At 39.9% G+C, this 20,868-nt stretch overlaps 1 protein-coding gene across 1 annotated transcript in view; it reads right to left on the bottom strand.

The window, feature by feature from the left end:
- NDUFA12 (NADH:ubiquinone oxidoreductase subunit A12) overlaps positions 1-11,908 on the bottom strand; it is a 33,878-nt gene extending 21,970 nt beyond the window's left edge. The window contains exons 1-3 of the mRNA XM_049884112.1: positions 11,728-11,908; positions 10,741-10,823; positions 6,030-6,117 (exon numbers count right to left, since the gene is read on the bottom strand). Of these exons, the coding sequence (XP_049740069.1) occupies positions 6,030-6,117; positions 10,741-10,823; positions 11,728-11,813 (257 nt within the window). The 5' untranslated portion in view covers positions 11,814-11,908. The remainder of the gene's footprint in view (positions 1-6,029; positions 6,118-10,740; positions 10,824-11,727) is intronic.
- Between the last annotated feature and the right edge of the window lie 8,960 nt (positions 11,909-20,868).

Consider the following 20,868-nt stretch of genomic DNA (forward strand, 5'->3'; position numbering starts at 1 on the left):
ATCACACTGAAATCCCATTGCTAGCAACAACCTCTACCCTGACTTCCAGACTAGTATTTTTAGCTGTCTAACCAACATCCCGACTTGGTGGTCTAACATGCATCTCATACTTAACAAAGACGAAGTAGAACACTTAATTACCCCTTCTAAACCTGCTGCCCCACACTACCCTGCCTTCCCCATCTCAGTAAATGTACCACCAGAATGCAGGCCAAAAATTCTGAAGTCATCCTTGACTCCTTTTTCTCAAAACCCAAACTATTAGCAAATCTTGTTGGCTCCCTCTTACCTCAAAATATGTCCCCATAGTCGGTAGCCTCTAAGATGGCCTCCAATGATCCCCGCCTCCTGGTATTCACATTCCTGTGTAATCCTCTCCCCTTGAGTGTGGGCTGGACTTATTGACTCACTTCTAATAAACAGAATACAGAAGCAGAAGTATGGGATGTCACTTCCTAGATTTAAAAAGACTGTGGCTTCCATCTTGGATGTTCTCTCGATCTCCTCTCAATTGCTTGTGTCGGTGGAAGCCAGCTGCCATGTCATGAGGCAGCTCTGTGGAGAGGCCCACGTGAGTGCACTTGGAAGCAAACCCTCTGAGGCCTGTGTACAGCTACATGAGTTTGGAAGCAGATCTTCCTCAAGTCAAGTCTTTCGATAACTGCAACCCCAGGCAACACCCTGACAGCAGCTTCGGGAAAGACCCTGAGCTAGAGGCACCCAGCTAAGCTACCCTTGAATTCCTGACCCAGAGAAATTGTGAGATAAATGTTTATTGTTCTAAGTCCCTAAATTTGGGGTAATCTGTTGCACAGCAGTAGATAAATACAATCCCAAATCACACCACTTTATCACCAGCACCCTAATCCAAGCCTCCTTCATCTCCTGCCCAGTCAACCACATACCTTCTGCCTAACTGATCTGCCTGCTTCCACACTGGCTCCTTTCCTCTATTCTTCACACAGCAACCACACAGGTGCTTTAAAAATGTAAATTAAGTGATAGAAGTTATCATAAGTAATGGGACAGATCAAAAATCAGGTGGTTCTCAATAAAATGGAGCCCTGGTGGGGCACCAGTTAATGGCTTGGCTACTAACCAAAAGGTCGGCAGTTGGAATCCACCAGCCACTCCCTGGACACCCTATGAGGCAGTTCTACTCTGTCTTATAGGGTTGCTATAAGTCAGAATTGACTCGACAACAATGGGTTTGATTTTTTGGGGGTACTTAATAAAATGCAATGAGGAGAACATGGTATCATTTCTGTGACATTCCCGGAAAGATGCGTAGCCTGACTCTAGTCATGAGGAAACAGCCAACAACGACATACTGAGAGATATTCTACAACACAACTGACTTATGATTTTCAAAGTCAAGGTCACGAAAATCAAGGAAAAGCTGAAGAACTGGTCCAGTATGAGGATGACTACAGAGACATGAGGACTACAGACAATGCGTACTTACAGCCTCTTGTTAGTGATCTACCACTGTTAATTTCCTGATTTTGATGGTTGTATTTTTTTATTATGGTTATTTCCATGACTGCTAACCCAAAGGTCAGCAGTCTTAAACCACTAGCAGCTCTGTAGGCAAAAGATGTGCCAATCTGCTTCCGTAGAGATTTATAGTGTTGGAAACTCTATGAGGTTGTTACGAGTCGGAACCGGCTCGATGGCAGTGGGTTTGGTTTTATTAATTGTGGTCATATAGGAGAAAATTCTTATTTCTAGGAATTATACACTGAAGTATTCTGGAGTGATGGGGCATCATTTTGGCAACTTATTTTCAAATGATTCAGGTACTTATAACTTTTCTATAAGTCTGGGCTTGTTTCAAATTTTTAAAAATGTGACTCAGATCATCCTAGCTTACCTTATAGTGACTTTCCAAGAATACAGAAAAAAAACTCAAAGTACTTACAAGATCTACATGGCCTGGGCCCTAGCTCTTTTTCCTACCACATTTCTTAACATCTTCCCCTCACTCACTCCATTCCAGCCAAACTGGCCTTCCTGCTGTTTTTCAAACACAGCGAGCAATACATCTCAAACATACACGGCTTCTGCACTTGTGGTTCCTTCGGCCTGGAGTTCTTTCTCTCCTTCCACCTTCTCTTCTCCCCTTTTCTAGGTCTCTCCTCAAATGTCACTTCCTCAAAGAAGCCTTCCCTAAACCCTGCATAAAACAGCCTCCTCTCCAACCCCACCCATTGATCGCTATTCTCTTATGAATTCTAGCTTCGTATTATCTTCCTCCCATTTATTGTTACCTAAAATATGTATCAGAGCCCCTAGGTGGTGTAGTTACTCAACTCAGCTGCTAATGGAAAGGCTGCAAGTTAGTCTACCAGAGGCACCTCAGAAGAAAGGCCTGGTGATCTACCTCTGAAAAAATAGCCATTGAAAACCTTACCCCAAAAAAAAGACCAAACCCAGTGCCATCAGTCGATTCCGACTCATGGTGACCCTAGAGGACAGAGTAGAGCTGCCCCACAGAGTTTCCAAGGAGCACCTGGCGGATCTGAACTGCCAGCCCTTTGGTTAGCAGCCGTAGCACTGAACCACTACGCCACCAGGGCTTCCACTGAAAACCTCTGGGAACGTAATTCTACTCTGACACATATGGGGCCACCATGAGGCAGAATCGACTTGACAGCAACTGGAAAAAAAAATACATATATGCACACACATAAGCACACGCGTACACACACACGCGCACCCACACACGCACCCGCACACACGCACGCACACACACATGCACACACGCACACACAGAGCATATTTGTTTTTCTGTCTCCCACTTAAGGACAAGGACTTTGTTTTATTCACTGTTGTATCGCCAGTGCCTACAATAATGCTTGGTATCTGGTAGGTAATCGATAAAATTATTTGAATGAATAAAGAGAAGTATTTGTATTTGTTATTCATGACCATACATACCTAGCTCTCTAATTAAAGATAAATCAACACAACTTCACATTTATTCATGGATCAAATGAAAGGTTGGAGTTCACAGATTTAGAATTCCACAATGTATTACACTCAGCAAGGAGTGTTTGAGAAACAAACAGCTGAGCTTATCCAACACCACTTCTTCCCTCAAAGATTCACAAGCCTTTAAGCTTCTCTTACAATAAGGAGCATCAAAGGCACTCTGCGCTCAGGAGTCTCCTCTCCACAAAGAGATCAAGCTTTGTATCCTCAACTGCCCTCAGGCACCTGCTAGAGCGACCTTATCTTCTACAGCTCTCAGCTTCTTTTTCATGTGATCTCAGATCATGTAAAGGACTTGCATGCCTGAACAGTACATTTATCTTTTCAGAATTTTTACTATTTTATCATTTTAAGTGTGTTTCATCTCACATAATTTCAACTGATATTCCCCATCCCCAAAATATGGACCCTGATGTTAGATGAGTGTTTTGAAGGAGACAGACCTCAAACTGAACAAGATAGCCCACATGCCTTCCATATCCTTCCAGGATCAACACCATTCAACAAACAAACAATCAAAAAATAGGAGGACACCTCAGCTCCTAAAGCTTATGTTCCACTTTGAGACTTTGGTCTCCAATAATCCCCTGACACATAGAAAGCCGGCTTAGAGAAAAGTGATAGCTCTAAATGTAAAATCGCAGCTCCACAGATCTTAAAAGAACAATGGAGTATTATTTCCTGTTAAAAAGAGCACAAAACCCAGCAGCCCCAAATGCAGCATGAGGAAGCTCCTGATCAGTGCTGCTTTCCCCTGCTCAGAACCAATGAGCTCTACAGAAAGACATTACCCAATGCCACGGTCAAACTGTATCACTGACATGGTTCAGTACTCCCAATGAGTTCAAGTAGTAGACCAGAGGTTGAAAACTGGCAGTTTGTGGGTGATATAAACATGTTTTGCTTAGTCTGTATGGTATTTTTAAAAACTGCTCCGTCCAATAGGGTAGCCTATTGAATTTAAATAAAATTTTAAATTCACTTCCTCATTCACACCGCTAACATTTCAAATGCTCAGGGTCACAAGTGCCAGCAGGAGGTACGGAATATTTCCATTATCTCATAAAGTTCTATAGGGTATGGTGTATTTAAATTGTCAAATGATTAACATTTAAAAGACAAGAAATCTCACGAAGACATCCAAACTTCCAGCTTCTCTTAAAAAACTTACCTAGAAACTCCAGGCTGAATTCTTACCTGATAGAACTGGGATGAACTAACCAGGGCTATGTTATGGATTGTCCCCCAAAAACATGTGTTGTAAATCCTAACACCTATAACTGTACTTACGATCCCATTTGGGAATGGTTTTCTTTGTTATGTTAATGAGGCAATATTAGTATAGGGTGTGTCTTAAATCAATCTCTTTTGAGATATAAAAAGGCAGATTAAGTAAGCAAGCAAGCAGAGGGGGAGATACACGCCACATGATTGCCAAAGATCCTAGGAATACAAGCTGAAAAGACACAAGGACCTTCCTCCAGAGTAAAGAGAGACTGCCTGCGCCCTGAATGTGGACTTCCAGCCTCCTAAATTGTGAGAAAGTAAATTTCTGTCTGTTAAAGCCACCCACTTGTGGTATTTCTGTTATAGCAACACCAGATAACTAAGACAGGCTACTATCCTTTTTGAAAGAGAATGTGCTCTCTTCGTCATTGTAGTCCTCACTACTCCCTATTGTCTTACAACTGCACTTCACTCACTTTTGATACATGCCTGGATTTCCAATCGAGTCTTTATGCAGGTAGCAAATACTCTGGGATTATCCCAGTTTCTACTCAGTAGAGTAGAACTATTTCTGATTATCAAGTTCAACTAAAATAAAATGTCAAAGCCAATCTATCTATACTTATTTCTAGTTTTTTGGTGAAATTTTCTAGAGCAACAGAAAACGACCTCCAGAATTTAACTGTATATCTCCCATAAGGTATTATTTCAGCAACCTACTAAGGAGATAAAAGTACTTTGCTTTGAAATATTTTGTACAAAATTTGGTAGTTTAAGTAAGAACATCTAGAATTTTATTTCAAAATATGTATATTACAAAATAAAAATTTTTATACTTAAGGTATTTTAAAGGAGCCCTAGCGGAACAAAGGGTAAGTGCTCAGCTGCTAACTGAAGGGCTGGCAATTTGAATCCATCCAGTGGCTCCACGGGAGAAAGATTTGCTCCCGTCAAGATTACAGCCAAGAAAACCCTGATGGTTGCTATGAGTTGGAAATCGACAAGATAGCACCTAACAAGAACAAAAGTATTTTAGAGTTCTCATTTTACAGATGGGGAAACTAAGCCCCAGAGAGGCTAAAGAACTTGCTTCAAGTCAAACTGTCAAATAAGATCAGAGCCAGAGTTCTTCTGGCTACACTGCCACGGCCTTCCCTTCTGTAGTCAGGTGATACTGTGGCATACTATTTTTTCCCAAAGACAGGCACACCACTATAAATTCCAATATATAATATGATGATGACACACATCCATCAAGATGGGAGGTCTATGTTCCCTTTAACCGAACTTGGGCAGAACTTTGTAACTGCCTCAACCACTGGAATCTGGGAGAAGTGATACTGGATGATCTCTGAAACTAAGTCAGAAAAGAGAAGGTGGCCTCTGCCTGACTCACCCTCTCCGTACACCTGCCTGAGGAAGCCCTGGTCACATGAGGGTATTCCAACCCACAGCCCCAACTATCACCCCAGCTGACAGCAAGCATCAACTGCCAGACACTGAATGAACAAGTCTTCGTATGATTCCAGTATCCAGCCTTTGGGTCTTCCAGCTGAGGTCTCGTACATCATGGATCAGAGACAAACCATCCCCGTTGTCTTATCTGAACTCCTGACCCACAAGAATCATGATAGATGATTGTTGTGTTAATCCACTAAATTTCAAAGCAACTTGCTACACAGTCATCAAAACTGGAACACGTTTTCAGAAGAATATCACTGACTGCCTTACACAGAGACATTAAACAAGTATGTGTGTAATGAAACAAATATTGACTAGTTAAAAAAAACAAAGTTGACTTAGCTTACCATTCAGGGGGTACCATGCTTCCATCTACATCCCAAAATGTGTTTTTGCCATTCATTTCAGTAGTATATGTAACCCATCGTTGACGACCTATGTTGAAAGGGCAGCATTTAGAAAGATGTGAGAAATAAGGGCAACTTTTCCTAAAAACCATAATTGCAGGCTTTTAAAAGAAACAAAACTTTTTTTATTAAGAAAAGAGTTCTTAGCACTCTTACATAAGGGAAATGTTAGAGGACTAACATCCTGGGTGTGTTAGCGAAGACAAGTTCCAGGAACTATGTGGAAAACTTATCAACAGTTGGGACACCACTACAGGAGAGTCTGTCACCAGGGACTGAAACAACTCACTGCTGTGGGTGGGGCTGCAGCCTTTCCCACAGAGGTGAACTGTTGCTTCTTACCTAGCTCCTGCCAAAGGAGCAGCAGAGGAGAAGGAAATGTGTTCCCAGCAGCTCAATGTATTCAGAGAAAAAAATGCTCCTCCTGAGACCTTGGCAGGAGAAATGTATTCACAGCAATCAAACCTGAATTATATGTTTCCAGAGAAATGTTTTTAAATGATCACCTCAGATCCTTTTGGAAACTGGTGAATTATTCATAATAAGCCAACATGAAAAATGATAGTTCAATAAGTAGGATAGCTTATGTCATCAAAATAGCATGGCTGCATTCTTTATTTAACAGTTTTCTATCGGATAGTTGGAGGCATAATCACTATTTACAAAACTGCTTCTACTGGGGGGAAAAATGCACTGAGTTCCACATAACTAATTTGCCCTTCAATTGGCAAAGACCTAGGTTTCCATCAAGGCTTTGTCACTTGGTATCAGTAGATATTAGGCAAATTGTATGAGCCTCAGATTCGTTATCTATCATAAGCAAATGATTATGTCTACGTCTTAAAGATGCTGTGAAATGTGAAAACTAAATAAAAATGTTATTTAGCTCCGTATCTGGCATATAAGTTCACAATACATGTTAATTCCATCTCTCCCTTCCTTACTGTCTTCTAAACCCCTAAATGGGGAATACTGAACTAGTGTCTATAATAGATTTTAAACTTTTAAGCAAAAGGTGATCTGCGTTTACTTTTAAATGTTTCCTAAGTAAATATATACTCAACAAATTGGCTAATTTTATTAAGGAGAACTCAAACTTGAGGATAGACAGCTAAAAGTACCCCCACAATGGGGCAGGGAAATGGGAAGGGCAGATGGAGGAGAGCTAGAGAAAGGTTTCAGAGAGTTAAGCCAAGACAGCAGAGCTGCGCCTTGACAATCTTGCAACATACATCAAAATTTAAAATGTGGATTCTCACACTTAGCAATTCCAATTCCAGGAACTAAGAATATGTGTTTAACAGTAAAAATCTGAAGGCAATCTAGATGTCAATAGAGAAGTGATTAAAAATAATGGTTCATCCATAAAGTAGAATATTGTGTAGCAATTAAAAAGAATGCTGTGAAAAAAATTTAAATAAGAAAACACAATCAACCAAACAAAAAAGAATGCTATAGATCCAACTTACTAATATTGAAAACTGATCCATAATTTTTAAGTAGAAATATTTGTACTTATGAACAATATGAATGGTATAATTCCATGATTAAAAAAGAAAAAAAAGTAGGTCTGAATATTCATTAAACAATTAAAAAAAAAAACTGTTAAAAGAATGTAAAACTACAAGGGAAAATTTTCATTTTTTACTTCATATATACTAATTTCAATGGTTTACAATGGCATTTATCATTTTTAAAATTAGTAATAATTAAGATATTTACATTCTGAGGAAGGAAGGAAGAGATGAAAGGAAAAATAATTTTACAGTTGTAACAACAAAGTGGTGAGGTGGAAAGAATATACTGGCCTGAGGCTCTGCCACTAATGAGCTGTGCTGTTTGATTAACCCCTTTTGGTTAAAACATTTCGTTGAGCCTCAGTTTCTTCAACTACAAAACAATCATTTTTAGATAATCTCTTAAAATTGTTCCGGGCCTAAAATTTTATGAGTTGTATAAGTATTAAAAATATAATGGTTAATAGAAAACTTAAGGCTTGCTGTTTACCTCTAGTAGGCCAACTTGTAACCCATCCAACCACACATGGGTCATACATTCCCATAAGAAATTCCTAACTTAATGACTCAGTTTCTCCATTTGTAAAATGGAGAAAGTTAAAACACCAACCTCACAAAGATGTTGAAGATTAAAGTAGATAATATGCGTTATGTCCTAGCACAGAATCTAGCACAGGGTAAGCACTCAAATGCTAAATGCTAGGGGAAGGAGATCAATTTCTCCCTCTTGATTCTTTTCATCTCAATCAAAAGGGAATTTCTGTAGTATTATAAAAGCAACAAATGTACCTGATTTAAAAAAATTCAACAGTTCAAGAAAGTAATAATTATATATATACATATATACAGGTATATGTATATATGTGTGTGTGTGTATATATACATATATATATATGAGTTCTTGTTATATATCACGGAAGCAGCAGTCAAGAAATCAAATGACATATTGCATTGGGCAAAGCTGCTGCAAAAGACCTCTTTAAAGTGTTAAAAAGCTAAGATGTCACTCTGAAGACTAAAGTGTGCCTGACCTAAACCATCGTATTTTCAATTGCCTCATATGCATATGAAAAGCTGGACAATGAATAAGGAAGACCAAAGAAGAATTGATGCCTCTGAATTAAGGTGCTGGCAAAGAATACTGAATATACCATGGACTGCCAGAACAAACAAATCTGTGTTGGAAGAAGTATAACCAGAATGCTCCTCAGAAGCAAAGATGGCAAGACTTTGTCTCACATACTTTGGACATGTTATCAGGAGGGAAGACTCTCTGGAGAACTCATGCTGGGTAAAGTAGACAGTCAACAAAAGAGGAAGTACGCTTGATGACATGGATTGACCCAGTGGCTGCAACAATGGGCTCACGCATAACAAGGACTGTGAGGATGGCACAAGGCCTGGCAGGGTTTCCTTCTGTCATACATAGGGTAGCTGTGAGTGAGAACTGACTAGATGACACCTAACAACAACAACAATATGTACCAAGCGTTAGGCCAATGGTTCTAAATTGGGGTAATTTTTGCCTCCAAGGGGATATCTGGCAATGTCTGGAGGCATTTTTGGTTCTCACAACTGGGGTGGGTGTTGCTTCACATCTAGTGGATAGATGTCAAGGATGCTGCTAAACATCCTACAATGCATAGGACAGCCACAGCAACAAAGAATTATCTGGTCCAAAATGTGAATAATGCCTAGGCTAAGAAACCTTGCATTAGGTTAAGCTTTTTCCATTCATTTCTTTTTCTTAAAAAAAAAAAAAAAAAAACCTTATGAGGAAAGTATTACTGTTGTTTCTACTTGATAGACGAGGAAACTGAGATTTAGAGAAGTTAATTAAGTTGCAGTTCACAAAGCTATAAAGTAGATGGTAGAATGTCAAATCTATACTATCTGTACCACTGTTATGTTTCTTGTGTATTGTCATGAACCGAATTGTGTCCCTCCAAAATATCTGTCAATGTGGCTAGGTCATGATTCCCAGTATTGTAAGACTGTCCACCATTTTGTCAACTGATGTGACTTCCTCATGTGTTGTAAATTCTATCCGTATGATGTTGATGAGATGGATTAGCAGCACTTACACCAATGAGGTCTATAAGATTAGAGTGTGTCTTAAGCCAATCTCTTTTGAGATATAAAAGAGAGAATTGAGCATACCACCTCATACCACCAAGAAAGCAGTGCCAGGAGCAGAGTGAGTCCTTTGGACTTGTTCTTGCGCTGAGAAGCTCCTGGACCAAGGGAAGACTGATGACAAGGACCTTTCTCCAGAGCCGACAAAGAGGGAAAACCTCCCCTTAGAGCTGGTGCTCTGAATTTGGACTTCTAGACTCCCAGACAGTGAGAGAATAAATTTCTCTTTGTTAAAGCCACCTACTTGTGCTATTTCTGTTACAGCAGCTTCAGGTGACTAAGACACGTATCATTCAAAAAATTTTATGTGCACAAAGAAGCATATTTATTTCCTCCCTCCAGAGGATTACAAACATTGTTCTGCAACTGGGTTTTGTTTTTGTTACACATATCTTCAACCTCTTTCTAGGTAAAATTCATGTATCATTCTTAAAAACAAAGTATTCTAAAAAATGAAGCCCAATTCATTAGTATCCAACTGATACACAGTAACATTGCATTTAGAATTTACTGCTGAAACAACGCTGCAATGGGGGGATCTTTGTAAACCTGTTCTTGTGTACTTTTGCAAGAATATTTATTTGTAGCATGAATTATTTTAGAAGTAGGAGTGATGAGATAAAGGTATGTGGAATGTAAATTCTGACAGATATTACCAAACTGTCTTCCAAAAAGAATGCACTGAAATATTTATTCCTATGGCCTTTCCCCACATTAAGATTTATCAGACTGACAGATATTTCAAAATCTGAAATGTGAAAAAAAGGTAACAATGTTTTTAAAGTTGTATTTCTTTAATTACAAGTGAGGATGATTATCTTTTCATGTATTTATTGGTTGTTTATATTTCTTTTTCTGTGAATTAACTTTTCCTGTTTTCCTACTGAATTTTTCATCCTTTTCCAAATACTTTGTAAAAGTTCTTTGTCTATTATAGAAAACAGACTTAATTCCCATCTCTGCCCCCCATTACTCATACAAAAAAATACTATACTCACCAAAAAACTGCTTCTTGTCTTCATAGTATTTGTTTCCGTATTTGTCCTCACCTACTAAGGTACCAACCTTTGCATCATTTGTCCTGTTAATGCCCAAAAGAAAATACTTTAGAATGAGTGACACTTTCTTCAAGTCACAAACAGAAATAAGATGAGTATACCAACTTTCAGACACAAAGGCTGCTGTGCCAACTAGAAAAATGAGGAGATGCTGAAGATGGTCACTGGCTGTACACTTTTCGCCTTCATCTCCCGGCTCACACCACCCAATGTTGAAGAATCAGCTTTCTGGTAAGAGTGCTGGAATTTCAGTTCATGTTCCCCCAGTGTCATGCAGACAGCAGGATGGGAAAGGATGAACAGATCCAACTGATGTGATAAACTACACTAACTGTACGGAAGCACTATCTTCAAATTACATAACTACTTTTATCTACCATTCCTGTGCCACGAGACACTGGAGTTAAAAAACCTTCAGGAAATCAGGACGCCAACATACTTCATCTTCTTAAAACGATTTATCTCTCGCCTCCTTCCTTCGACCCTAGGACTCCAACTCAGTTTCCGCGGACGATGCTGCTCGTCGGACTGAATGAATGTCAGGGCTAGTAGGGACCGTTCAACCTCTCACTGGACAGAGAAGGAAACTGAAGGCCAGTCAAGGGAAGAAATTTTCCCAAGGTCACACAGCGAGTGTCTGGCAAAGCCCATCACTCTCCATGCAGTACGAGGGGCAGAGAGGCACGCCAAATCCCGTCGCCCGCATGTCACAGTTCGTCTCTAGAGCTGGCTTCCGTCCTGCCCTGGTGAGATCCCTGGAAAGACTTCGTTCCCGGCCCTAGAGCCCCGGGGAAAGCAAAGATTGGGTCGGTTGTCCTTGACAGGAGCCACAGGTTCCCCAAGGAGACCCAAACCCGGCCCCTTTCCAAGAAACCTGCCACCTCAAGTCCAGCCCCAGAGGCCTAGAGCCTGGCTCTAGACGCCTACCTGAAGAAAACTCGTAAATAGCCACGGAGGCCGCCGTGGCCGGTGACCTGCTCCAGCCCCCGTTTCAGGACCTGCAGGTACTCCATCTTGTCCCGCAGGCCCAGCCTCTCCGGTGCTCCGGGCAAAATCCACCGGCCGGAAGCGGACACTCCGCGGCCGGGAGCCGGGGAGCAGAGGGTTCCCATGCGCACGCGCGTATTCTGTGGAGGTAGCGCTGCGCATGCGCGAGAGCTGCTCTAGTCTGCGGGGTCTCCTTTCGGTTTCCAGGGAAAGAGCCGTGGTTTTCCCCGGAAAAAAAGGAAATCGGTCTAGAAGGCGGCGGAAAGCTCACCTAGCCCAGGGCTCAGTTTTCTTACCTAAAATGCTTTTTTTTTTTTTTTTGTAGAATATATTCTTTAGACTTTTTTTTCTATCATGAGGTTACGTAGGAGATAAATCTTTCTTCTTGATTATTTATCTGGACATAGAATTATAGGTTCAAAATAATTTTCCCACAGAACTTTGAAGCCATTGCTCCATCAGCCTCTAATATATAGTTGATAAGAATCTTGATGCCAATCAGATTCCTGTTCCTTTGCAAAAAAACTTGTAACTTCTTTGAAGTTTTTCAGTTTTTTTTTTTTTTTTTTTTTTGCCGCGAAATCTTAATGAGTATTTATTTAGGGATTTTTGTTGTTATCCTTATTGGAATTCAGCATGATTATTCAGTTTAGAGATGTGTGATTATTAATTAAGGAACTTTTCTTCTAATAATTACCCCCCTCCATTTTTCTCTTTCTTCTTTCTGAAATCTGATTATTAGGTGAACATTATACCTTCTGAAAAGAGCCCTTAGTGGTGAAGTGGTTAAGAGTTTAGCTACTAACCGTAAAGGTGGGCAGTTTGGATCCACCAACTACTCTTTGGAAACCTCTGTGGCTACTCTGTCCCATAGGGTTGCTATGAGTTGGAATCCAGGGGTTGGGTTTTTTGGGTACCTTCTGAATTGATCCTCTGTATCTTTTTTTTTTTTTATTTAATCTTTTAGCTTTATCTGCGTATTTTCCATTTCTTTGTGCTCTACATTCCGAGCCGTTTTTTTCAACTTTATTAATTTATTCCTTGTCTGAATCCATTCTATTTAATCTTGACATTATTTTCGTTTCAACCCTGGTATTTTTAATTTTAAGGACTCTTTCTTGATCTCGGATTACTCTTTAGCATCTTGTTCTAACTTTTGCCATTAGGTTGATATTAGTATTGTTATATAGAGTCAAAGAAAACTAAAGAGGTATGCAGAATTCATTTAGATGTTGCCTTGCCCATATCAACAAAAATATTAAAAGAAGGTACATTCTTTTAGTCAGTAAAGAAACTAGTAAATAGTACAGTGATCTTGGCAGAGATGTGAGACTCTTTGTTCCAGAATGTAAGTTTCCTGAGGGTAAGGACATTGTTTTGTTCACTGCTCTGTCCCTAACAATGACCCCTGGTAGCACAGTGGTCAAGAGATTGGCTCCTAACTTAAGGATGGGCAGTTTGAACCCCCCTGCCTCTCTGACAGAGAAAGATGTGGCAGTCTGCTTCCATAAAGATTACAGCCTTGGAAATCCTATGGGGCAGTTCTACACTATCCTGTAGGGCCACTGTAAGTTAGAATCAACTTGATGGCAATGGATTTAGTTTTTCTGGTATGTCCATAACACCCAGAAGAGGATGGCACATGGTGGACTCCCCATTTGTATTTATTGAATAAATGATTGGCATCAATGTGTCTTTAGGGCCAGATGGGATAATTCTAAAATGCTCTAAGAAAGCCAAAGAAATGAAAAGTCTACCCAAGCAGTAAAAAAAGTAACAAGTTAACTATTTCAGTGGTGATCATAGACCTCGCAGAGTACAAGAATTAGGTAATCATGAACCTAGGGATATGAGCCATGGCACCAACTCATCTAAGGAATATGGGGACTCTGATGTATCTGTAGTGACTGCAAGGGAGATCTCAAATTTGTCAGCCAGTTTAAGAAAAAGATTGTCCTGGATGTCTGAAGCCTAATTGTCATGTTGTTGTTGTTAGTAGGTGCTTCAGAGTCAGTTCTGACTCATAGTGACCCTAAGCAGAACAGAATGAAACAGTGCCTGGTCCTGAGCCAACCTCACAATCATTGTTATGCTTCAGCCCATTGTTGTAGCCACTGTGTCAATCCATCTCATTGAGGGTCTTCCTCTTTTCCGCTGACCCTGTACTTCACCAAGCATGATGTCCTTCTCCAGGGGCTGATCCCTGCTGACAGTCTCGCCATCCTTGCTTCTAAGGAGCATTCTGGTTGTACTTCTTCCAAGAAGTAGGGTTGCTCTGAGTTGGAATCAATTTGACAGTAACAGGTTTTCCAGTTAATACCTCTGGCTGCTAAGCAACTTCAGCCCACCAAAAGTGGTAAATTCCAATTTTGGGGGTATGATGAAATTGTTTCCTTAGCCTGGCCACCCTGAGCCAGACGCCAATGTCACCAAGCATGCAGACCGTGGGACCAGAGTGCCACACTAAAGCCTAGTATGGATGGGACACCCCCCTTGCTGGACTGCCATGACCCAATGGCATCCTCAAGCCCGGGTCACTTTCAAGCCTGGGCAATGCTGGTTCAACGGACCTCCAAACCCATCAACCACAGACTTATCAGTGCCACAGCAGCTTTCTCACGGTCTGTGCAAACTGAGCCCATTGTGACATAGAGACTCCTACCAACCGTTACCTGACAGCGAGGGCAGTGACGGTGCTTAACTGCCACCATTCCCTGGACCATCATGGACAAGAACCACAGGGACAGAAGCAGTTTGGGTGGGTTACCAGAAAAAGACCTACAAACAGAGCTCAAAAGAGAAGCCGGTAAAAAAGACTGGACCAGTCTGTCCAAGTCCTCTGTCTTAGTTACCTAGTGCTGCTATGACAGAAATACTGCAAGTGGATAGCATTAACAAACAGAAGTTTATTCTTTCACAGTCTAGTCGAAGTCCAAATTCAGGGTGTCGGCTCTGGGGGAAGATCCTTGTCATCAATCTTCTCCTGGTCTAGGAGATTCCCAGTGCAGGGACCCCAGGTCCAAATGACGCGCTATGCTCCCAAGGCTGCTTTCTTGGTGGTATATATGAGGTCCCCCGTGTCTCCCTGCTCCATTCTCTTTTATATCTCAAAAGAAATTGGTTTAAGACACAACCTAGTCTTGTAGATTGGGTCAGCCTCATTAATACCATAGAGGTAGGATTTACAACACATAGGACAATCACATCAGATGACAAAATGGTGGACGATCACACAATACTGGGGATCATGGCCTAGCCAAGTTAAATACATTTTTGGGGGACACAATTCAATCCATGACATCCTCATTGTGAAAGATGACCATTCCTTTGGATTGATGAAACCCATTGCCATGAAGTGGATTCTGACTCATAGCAACCCTATATAACGGGGTAGAACTGCCCCATAGAACTGCCCTATAGGGTTTCCAAGGCTGTAATCTTTACAGAAGCAGACTGCCACATCTGCCTCCTGCAGTGGCTGGTGGGTGTTAACTGCAGACCTTTTGGTTAACCACTGTGACACCAGGGGCTCTTTATTTGAATTAGATGGAACCATAATACCTCAGCTTTTTCTCTTGGAGGCTATCAGGGACAAGGAAGTCATTACCATGCCCATTGATACAGCATTTAGAAAAGGAAACTCATTTCAATGGACTTCATGTTGAGATACATGTACAACAAGGAATCAGTTGATTGGGCTGGAGATCATAATAAACCATTTACCATTTTTTCTTGGAAAAGTGGGTGTGAACAAAAGACCACAGGTATCCAGATGTGGAGAAAAGTCTCTCATGAATAAAACTGATGGTAAAAAGGTTGCAGTGGTATCCATGGATACTCAGGAAACCTTTGATAGTCAACTTTGAGAGAGTCAGCCAAGTATTTGTCCTTAGCACAATGATCAGCTCAATACAGTTATGTAACTTAACCCAAAGTGTCCAAGATGGTGATCTTCAGCACCTCCAGCCTTTCACTGAGTATGGTAGACTGGCAATGGAGGAAACCAGGGCCTTGAACCGATTTGTACCAGTCATGCTGACAAAGTGACACCAGAATAGACCCAAATTTTTACAGTTTGGGTGATCTGGCACGATAACTGGAATGGGAAAAATTACAGGTCAAAGCCCTGGAATGGGAGACACAGAAAGAGGCATAGTGAGCCCTTCCAGGAGCCTGATGCGTGAGACTGGATCACTGGCAGGACTGTGGAGAGCAACACACATTCAAAGCAATGCAGTAGGCTACCATCATTGAACAAGGCACCATTGCTTCCAACTCTGCTCAAAATTTGATGGGCAAGAGATTTGGTTGCTATGCAACACATAGCTGCCCTTGTTTTCTAAGAGGGAGATTAGATTTCTAGCAGGTCTTCCACCTGCATTTTCTCCCATTCCGGTTCACCAAAATTTTGAAAATTCAGGTCTGTCCCAGTTTTGCTTCCTTGGCCATGACTGAACCAGGAAAAACTGGTTTGAAGCCCGTGCTGGAAACATTCCTGAAGCCATTTCAAATTGAGCATGTTTACTTTTGTAATAAGAAAAGCCAACAAAAACAATAAAAGGAAGTAAGAAGAGGAAGAAGAAGGAACAACAAGAAAAAACAGCTTTCAAGAACAGAACAGTCTAGACTAGGGGCAGCAGGTGGCGAGCCACCTACATCTACTGATTGCCCTTAAAGTGGGTGTAACAGTCACTAAAAGGGTCATCTACTAATCTAGAGTTGAGGCAGACCACATGAGAAGTGGAGACTCTATCACTGGATGAACACTGATTGATGATGTAATATATTATGGGAAAGGTGAAGAAGGCAAAACCATGCTATGCCATTTTTACATTCTACAATCTAACAAAGAGATTGCTGGAAGTAAAGCAGAACATGGAGGAAGGAGGAAGAAAAGTTCCAGATAGGAATTCAGACAGCCTGTGACCTATAGAAATTTGCTGTGAGATATATTCTTGACTCCTAAAAACAGCAGGGAGAAATATGCACACACACACACACACACACACACACACACACACAAAATCTTGTAAAAGAATATTAGAAATAGCAAATAAGCATAGAATTTCAAACTGTCCTCTTCTTTGCCCAAATTAATTTTGTACAAATAATTACACTCACTCAAAATAAGGTTGAGTAATAATTGGAAATGAGCTATGTAGAAACCACAAAATAAAAAGGAAAAAGTAACATTAGAAAAAAGGAGATGAAGCGTATACACTGTTAGAGGAATTACTTTTGAAAAAAAAAAAGGACCAAGATTTCAAATAGGTGGTTTAAAAACAACTGAAAATATATGATAAAGCTTGAGCCCGTTGTTGCGGCCACTGTGTAAATCCATCTCATTGAGGGTCTTCCTCTTTTTCATTGACCCTGTACTTTACCAAGCATGATGTCCTTCTCCAGGGACTGATCTCTCCTGACAACATGTCCAAAGTATATAAGATATTCCATAATTAGAGTAGAGGATAAAAATTTGATTGGGTGATCAAGAAATGGAAGAGAAAAATTAACGTTGCAGAGATCAAAGACATAATATATATTGTTTTTAGGTGTCATCAAGTAGGCTCTGACTCATAACAACCCAATGTACAACAGAACGAAACACTGCTTGGTCCTGCACCATCCTTACAATTGTTGCTATGGTTGGCATCCATTGTTGCAAAACACTGTCAATCCATCTCACTGAGGATCTCTCTTTCTTGCTGACACTCTACTTAACCGAACATGATATCCTTCTCCAGTGACTGGTTCCTCCTGATGATGTGTCCAAAGTAAGCAAGACAAAGTCTCACCATCTTTGCTTCTAAGGAGCATTCTGGCTGTATTTCCTCCAAGACCGATCTGTTAAAAGTTCTTCTGGCAGTCCATAGTATATTCAATATTCTTTGGCAATGCCACAGTTCGAATGGATTAATTCTTCTTTGGTCTTCCTTCTTCATTATCCAACTTTCACGTGCATATGAGGCAAGTGAAAATACCACGGCTTGGGTCAGGCGCACCTTAGTCATCAAAGTGACATCGGTGCTTTTTAACACTTTAAAAAGTCTTTGCAGATTTTCCCAATGCATTGATTTCTTAACTGCTGCATCCATGAGCACTGGTTGATCCAAGTAGAATGAAATTCAATGTTCATTTAGATTTACCCAAATATTTATCATTTTTCCTAATTATTATTTTCTTCACTGAGGAAGACCAACAAGATGGATTGACACAGTGGCTGCAACAATGGGCTCAAGCATAACAATGATTGTTGAGGATGGCGCAGGACTCGGCAGTGTTTCGTTCTGTTGCACATAGTGTCGCTATGAGTCGGAACTGACTCGACGGCACCTAAGAACAACAGCCGGGATTATTCTCCTTCTGCTCTACGTTCCTCCTTTAGAATTATTTTAAATATTTTCTTGGAGCAATTGCTCAGGTTATCTTTCTTGAAAAATATTTTCACTGGCTGTAACATTCCTCTTGGTTCTGGCTTCTATTGTTGCTTTTGAGAAGTCAGCTGACAATTTATCACTCCTTTAAATGTAATATGTCAATTACCCTCTTTGTTCCCCCCCTCCTTTGATCGTTGCTGTTCTCTATTTTCACTAGCAGACGTCTAGCTTTTAAAAAATTTACCCTGTAATTGAATTGATGAATCGCTATCTTTCACTGGTTCAACAATTGTCAGCCATTGCTCTTCAATTGTTTTCTCTGACACTCGTTCTTTCTTTCCCACTTCTACACTCCATTTAAATCTTCTCACTGTAGCGACTGTATCTTAACCATGGCTTCATATATTTTTCATCTCCTTTTCCCTGTGTACTGCATTCTGAGTAATTTCTTCCAGCCTACTCTTCAGCACACAAATACGCTCTTAAGCTGTATCTAATTTGCTGTTAAATCCATCAAGTTGTACATTTCAATTTTATTTTCCATTTCTGGAAGTTCTTTTTGGTTATATTTTCAAATTTATTCACTTCTTATAATTTCCTGTTCTCTGCAACTATTTTTAATCCCGTCTTTTAGTTCTTTAAACATGGTAAACTTAAGTGTTTTATAATCAGTGTGATTTCAGTATCTAGTTTTACAGGACTGTGTTCTGCCATCTGTTGCGTCTATCAGTTCTTGCTCATGGTGCCTTGTTTCCTTGTGTGTTTCGTTATTTTTACTGGTTGGCTATTCTTGGAAAATTATATACTGGGGATTAAATCATACTATTTATATATTTCTGGTCTTGTTTTTTTATGCAACATTTTTGAGATTCAATCATGTTGATGTTTTGTTACTTTCAGCTGCTGCATACTATTCCATTGGATCATCACACCACAATTTACTTATCCATTTTCTTGTCAATGGATATTTTGACTGTTTCTAATTTTTTTTCACTATTACAATGCTTACACGGACATTTTTGTATGTTTCCTGGTACACATCTAAGAATTTCTCTAGGATAAATAATCAGGAGTATGTGCACGTTCAACTTTACTAAAAACCAAAAAACCTGTTGCCGTCAAGTAAATTTCAACTCATAGTGACCCTGTAGGACAGAGTAGAACTGTCCCATAGAGCTTCCAAGGAGTGCCTGGTGGATTCGAACTGCCAATCTTTTGGTTAGTAGCTGTAGCTCTTAACTACTACACAACCAGGGTTTCCCAGCTTTACTAATACAAAATTACTTTCCATATGGTGGTTTTACCAATGGATACTCCCACCTCAACATCCATCCTGTTGTTCCATATACTTCTTACAACTTGGTATTTTGTCAGACTTTAAAATTTTATCATTCTAGTGGGTGTATCTGATTCCTAAACAGACTTTCAACAAATCTTGTCATCTTCCTTTCCAGAGGAGATGCTGAAATACCAGAACGTTTTGGAGGTGCTGCAATGCAGATCAGGTTGCTTCTCGGCTTTTCCCACTGTAGCATTAGAAGCTAGCCTTCTCAGGTCTGCTAGGATAACTACCACAAACCTTCATGCTTTTCAGCTTTCAAAATTTTGTGGCTATCATTTATTTCTCGTAATTTTTGTCTTTGTGAGATAATGCCTTACAAAAAAGTCCTTTGGCTGTGTTTTAATGCTGTTTCAAGAGGCAGAGTTAAATGTGGTATTCAAGGCATAATCTTTCATTATGCGTTGATTTTTTAATTTCAACTAGTTTTTTTTTAAATTTCTAGATGCCTTTTGGGTATTTTTCAAATGTATTTGGTCATTTTTGCTGCTCCTGTTTCTTGCTCAACTTTTGATTCCACTTTTTCTTTCTTTAAACGTATCATAGACACAGTTACATTATGCATGTGACAATTTTAACATCTAATGTTACTATAAAATACACTGGTTTCTTTCTCATTGCCTTTTATGGGCACTCAATCTAGTTCCTTGGTTCTGGCTCTGCTAAGTTAGTCTTTCTCCATCTGATTTTGGCCCCCCCCAAAATTATTGAACTCTCTTATTCTTTGGTTTCTTCCCTCTATCTCTCTTTTTTGTCTTTGTGTTGTTATACTTTACTGTCATTTTACTTCGATTTCAGGATGGAAAAAATTATATAATGGTCAATATGTAATATTTAGCTGAAGTCTTCAAACTAAAATATGTAACGTGGAAACGTTTACCACGTTTTTCTCTTGCTGGAAGTATTTTAAGTAAAATCATCTCATCCAAGAGCATGCGTGCACGCGCACACACACACACACACACACACACACACAAACACACACAAGAGGTAAATCCTGTAGAAATCTGCCAACACATCTCTTGGGTCAGCATCTAGACATAACTGTTGTAGAAGGTGGTGAAACGGGTTCGATAGTAGAATGCAAGAAAGTACTTTATAGGATAAAATGAAAGCTTACTCCATCCATTCTAAATCAAGAAAGATGAAATTTTAAGCACTTGAATTTAAAAGGAACCTATTACTTTATATCAGTAATAATACTTACTAAAGCTTTCTTAACATAGTAGGCATATACTTTAGGATGAAAACACAATGGAACAAAAAAATGGATAATCAAAATTGAATACAACACTTAAATCATATATACTAGGAGGATACAGATTTGTAATGCAAGTCACATTTTAATATAGTTTTTTAAAAATG

The sequence above is a fragment of the Elephas maximus genome, chromosome 4, assembly GCF_024166365.1.
Source record: "Elephas maximus indicus isolate mEleMax1 chromosome 4, mEleMax1 primary haplotype, whole genome shotgun sequence".
NCBI lineage: Eukaryota > Metazoa > Chordata > Mammalia > Proboscidea > Elephantidae > Elephas > Elephas maximus.